At 37.7% G+C, this 4,530-nt stretch overlaps 1 protein-coding gene across 1 annotated transcript; it reads left to right on the plus strand.

The window, feature by feature from the left end:
• Nucleotides 1-117: 117 nt before the first annotated feature.
• Nucleotides 118-1,182, plus strand: LOC107577692 (gastrula zinc finger protein XlCGF49.1). Its single transcript, XM_016263739.1, has 2 exons — nucleotides 118-587; nucleotides 840-1,182. The coding sequence occupies exons 1-2, from the start codon at nucleotides 151-153 to the stop codon at nucleotides 1,180-1,182; spliced, it is 780 nt and encodes a 259-aa protein (XP_016119225.1). The 5' UTR covers nucleotides 118-150.
• The last annotated feature ends 3,348 nt before the right edge of the window (nucleotides 1,183-4,530 follow it).

Consider the following 4,530-nt stretch of genomic DNA (forward strand, 5'->3'; position numbering starts at 1 on the left):
GAGGAGAAACATCATGATAAACCTGGAGAAAAAACTTTGGGTCGCACGAAGACTAAAAAGATATTTTTAAAGAAAAGAAGAGGCAAGAAATCTTTCACCTGCACTCAGTGTGGGAAGAGTTTCCCATTCAAGCAAAGTCTTGAGCATCACATGAGAGTTCACTCTGGAGAGAAACCGTTCACTTGTGATGACTGCGGGAAGAGCTTCTCACAAACAATAACCCTTAAAAATCACATGAGGATCCACACTGGAGAGAAACCGTTCACTTGTGATGACTGCGGGAAGAGCTTCTCACAAACAATAACCCTTAAAAATCACATGAATATCCACACAGGAGAGAAACCGTTCATGTGTGACCAGTGTGAAAAAAGTTTCACACACAAACAATATCTTAAAAGTCACATGAGGATCCACACTGGAGAGAAACCGTTCACTTGTGATGACTGCGGGAAGAGCTTCTCACAAAAAATAACCCTTAAAAATCACATGAGGATCCACACTGGAGAGAAGCCGTATGCATGCGATCAGTGCGGGAAGAGCTTCACGCAATCTGTAAACCTTAAAGAACACATGAAAATCCACACAGGAGAGAAACCGTTCATGTGTGACCAGTGTGGAAAAAGTTTCACACACAAACAAAATCTAAATATGCACATGAGGATCCATACAGGAGAGAAGCCGCACGCATGTGATCAGTGCGGCAAAACATTTCTTTGGTCATCAAACCTGAAGGAACACCTGACAGTTCATACGCAGGAGAAGCCGCATTCATGTTCTGTGTGTGCAAAGAGTTTTTCACTGCTGAGCAATTTAAAAGTACATCAGAAAATGCATGCTGATGTGAGAGATTATATGTGCTTTGAGTGTGGGAAGACATTTATTTCAGCATACAAATTAAACCTGCACCAGAGGATCCACACTGGAGAGAAACCTCACAAGTGTTCACACTGTGACAAGAGTTTCAGTCAGTCATCAAATCTGAATGCACATGAGAAGATCCACAGCGGAGAGAAGCCACACACGTGTGATCAGTGCGGGAAGAGTTTCACTTTTAAAAGTCAGCTGAAGATACACACGAGGATGCATGCAGTGGAGAAACCAGATCACCACAGTCTGACATCACGGTCAGTAGTTCATGTTCATGTGCGGAGAAACAAGGTGTCTTCTGTGGAAGAGCTGTGATGAGCGACAGGACATTTTGTTGGAGGCTTGGTATCTGCTTCAAAAGTCTCACATTGTTATGAAGTATTGAGTTGTAATTAACTCGTTCCCCATCAGCGTTTTAAAAAATGTTGCCAGCCACCGCCAGGATTTTGACATCAAGATTTCAACAGCTTGTGGCTTGAAAGGGCTTAAAGATAGAGATCTAATGTAAATTAGAAAAATGTTGGGCATGACCGAAAGTTTATGTGGGGTGTAAATATACTCATCTAATTTGCATATTATGATGTCATCAGGGGGCGGCCCTCTTGAATGTCATAATATTCTGGAAATAATAGATATTGAATTTATGTTTGAACTTATTTGCATGTTTCTTTTCATTCCAAATGATCAGAAAAGAGAAAACCAATAATAACACAGGAGAAAGTACTAAATTATAACTATACTATATTTTAGTAAAACGCATTTGAACAGTAGTCTACTTTTTGATCAGTTAATCAGTGATATTCAGGAAATAATAGATATTGAATTGATATTTGAACTTATTTGCATTTTTCTGATCATTTGGAATGAAAAGAAACGAGGAAACCAACAATAAAACAGGAGAAAGTACTAAATTATTACTATACTATATAGTAGTAAAACACATGTGAACAGTAGCCTACTTTTTGATCAGTTCATCAGTAATATTCAGGAGATAATAGATATTACTCTGCCACCACATCCCCGTTGGGCAAAGGGTTGAAATGATCACTTGTTTGTGCTTCGTGAACACTCTCGTCTTGCACGGCGGCACCATTGCGCTGCAAAGATGTACCGGGAGAAGCGCGATCATTAGACGACCGATCGGCAAATATTCCCCTTCAGAGTCAGAATCAGCTAATAACATTTGCAACACATCCTCACGGTACAACTTTTTATTAGCCATTTGGCGATTTTCTCACAAATCTCACAATTTACTCGCACGCTCTGAACTGAACTGCTTCCGCATCAATGACACGATCGCTCACTTGCTCTGCTATTTCCTCGAACACTTTGAATAGGAACGTGACGTAATTTTGGTGTAGAATCGAAGTACTACATGTCTGCCATCTAGTGGTAGGGAATACAAATTAGATATTACACCATATTAGGAACTACAGTCCATTTGATTAAGTATGACGTCTTGTCGCAATTTTGCGACTTTGTCAATAAGAGGGTTAAAGTTTCATTGCCCCCAGAATATTTTGTTGTGTGAATATCTGAACATGCAATACATCAAAATAAAATTGTCTAAAAAAAAAAAGACAATTTTAAGAGTGTGTAGAGTTTTAAACTAAAAAAAATCTGTTTTATTCTAGCTTAATTCGGACTTACTCCCTTACCTTTTCTTAAATTGGCCTACCCAGTCTTACAAGTAATACAAAGAATACAAAATATTTCTGAAAAATAAAATTTGCCATATGCAATTCATATGAGAATCAGAATCAGAATGAGCTTTATTGCCAGGTATGTTTACACATACGAGGAATTTGTTTTCGTGACAGAAGCTCCACAGTGTAACAGAATGACAGTGACAGTCAAAAAACACAGAAAAAAAAAAAAAAAATTGTAAATAAGGAATAAAAATACAAACCCGATTCCAAAAAAGTTGGGACACTGTACAAATTGTGAATAAAAACAGAATGCAATGATGTGGAAGTTTCAAATTTCAATATTTTATTCAGAATACAACATAGATGACATATCAAATGTTTAAACTGAGAAAATGTATCATTTTAAGGGAAAAATAAGTTGATTTTAAATTTCATGGCATCAACACATCTCAAAAAAGTTGGGACAAGGCCATGTTTACCACTGTGTGGCATCCCCTCTTCTTTTTATAACAGTCTGCAAACGTCTGGGGACTGAGGAGACAAGTTGCTCAAGTTTAAGAATAGGAATGTTGTCCCATTCTTGTCTAATACAGGCTTCTAGTTGCTCAAATGTCTTAGGTCTTCTTTGTCGCATTTTCCTCTTTATGATGCGCCAAATGTTTTCTACGGGTGAAAGATCTGGACTGCAGGCTGGCCATTTCAGTACCCGGATCCTTCTACGCAGCCATGATGTTGTAATTGATGCAGTATGTGGTCTGGCATTGTCATGTTGGAAAATGCAAGGTCTTCCCTGAATATATTACTGTCTCTGGTGGGACATGTGATGTGCTGTCTGTATTTTGGCAATATTCTTGTACAATAATATTGTATAATATTGTTGTACAATATTCTTCTGTTACATCACACTTATATTCGTACTGTCATTACATGCCACTGTTTAATGGGTAAATTAATTTATCAAAGAGAGAAATTCAATAAACACAAACACACATTGTTAGGTTTTTATTTGTAACATGAATCAATTCGTACGACGGAGCTTCTTTCATTGGCTTTTGGCTGCTTTATTTTTTACTTGCCACCAGATAGCGCTAATTCTGATACTCTCGAAGCATTGAATCTTTTCCCGAAACAGTAAGAGGTAAGTCTTAAAAGGCATCATTTAATATCATTAAACAAAAGATCAATAATTAATATAATATTATTTGTGAGGTGTGCGATCCCTAAACTATCCGGGTTTTGTTCGACAGCATCATATTACTAGTATTATGTTAACTAGAAATTAAATTTTTTAAATTTGTGAATCAATGAAGACTGAATCGCAATTCATATTTCGCTGAATCTGAAATATTTATCGTTAATCTCACATCATGTCTATTAAGAATTAAATGTTATTTTTTGGCAGAACTACCAGAAATGAATCGGAGTTGAATGCAGAAGGAGAGAGCAGAGAGAAGACGAGAGATCCAGAACCTGCAGAATTGAAACATCATGGTACTTAGGAACAAACAGGTTGGTGTTTATTCTCCATTCCTCATTCCCTCATTCAAAGAAGCCTGTGTTGTGGAGTAAATGAGGTGATTGCTTACAGATTACATGCCAAGCCTGCACCATCTAGACATCTAGAGCCAAACTAGTGATTTGATGGGATTGAAATGAGTCTAGCACTCATTAGTGATCTTGACTTTGGGCTTCACTTTCTTTCTCATTTGAAAACTAACATGATTTAATGTTTCTTTTAGACCTGAGAAAGGAAAACAAGAAGCAAAAGATAAATCTGTCCCCTGCCCTCAGTGTAAACAAGATGCCCATATAAATCAAGTCTGAAGATTCACATGTGAGTTCACACCGGGAAGAAGCCCTTCACCTGTGGTCAATGCGGGAAGAGATTAACAAGTAAACGAAACCTCAAGAATCACATGAGGATCCACACCGGAGAGAAACATTACAGCTGTGATCAATGCGGGACGAGTTTCACTCAAGCTTTTGTTCTGAAATCACATCTGCCTTCTCATTC

Source organism: Sinocyclocheilus grahami, unplaced genomic scaffold (genome assembly GCF_001515645.1).
Source record: "Sinocyclocheilus grahami isolate Dianchi unplaced genomic scaffold, SAMN03320097.WGS_v1.1 scaffold6874.1, whole genome shotgun sequence".
NCBI classification, from domain to species: domain Eukaryota; kingdom Metazoa; phylum Chordata; class Actinopteri; order Cypriniformes; family Cyprinidae; genus Sinocyclocheilus; species Sinocyclocheilus grahami.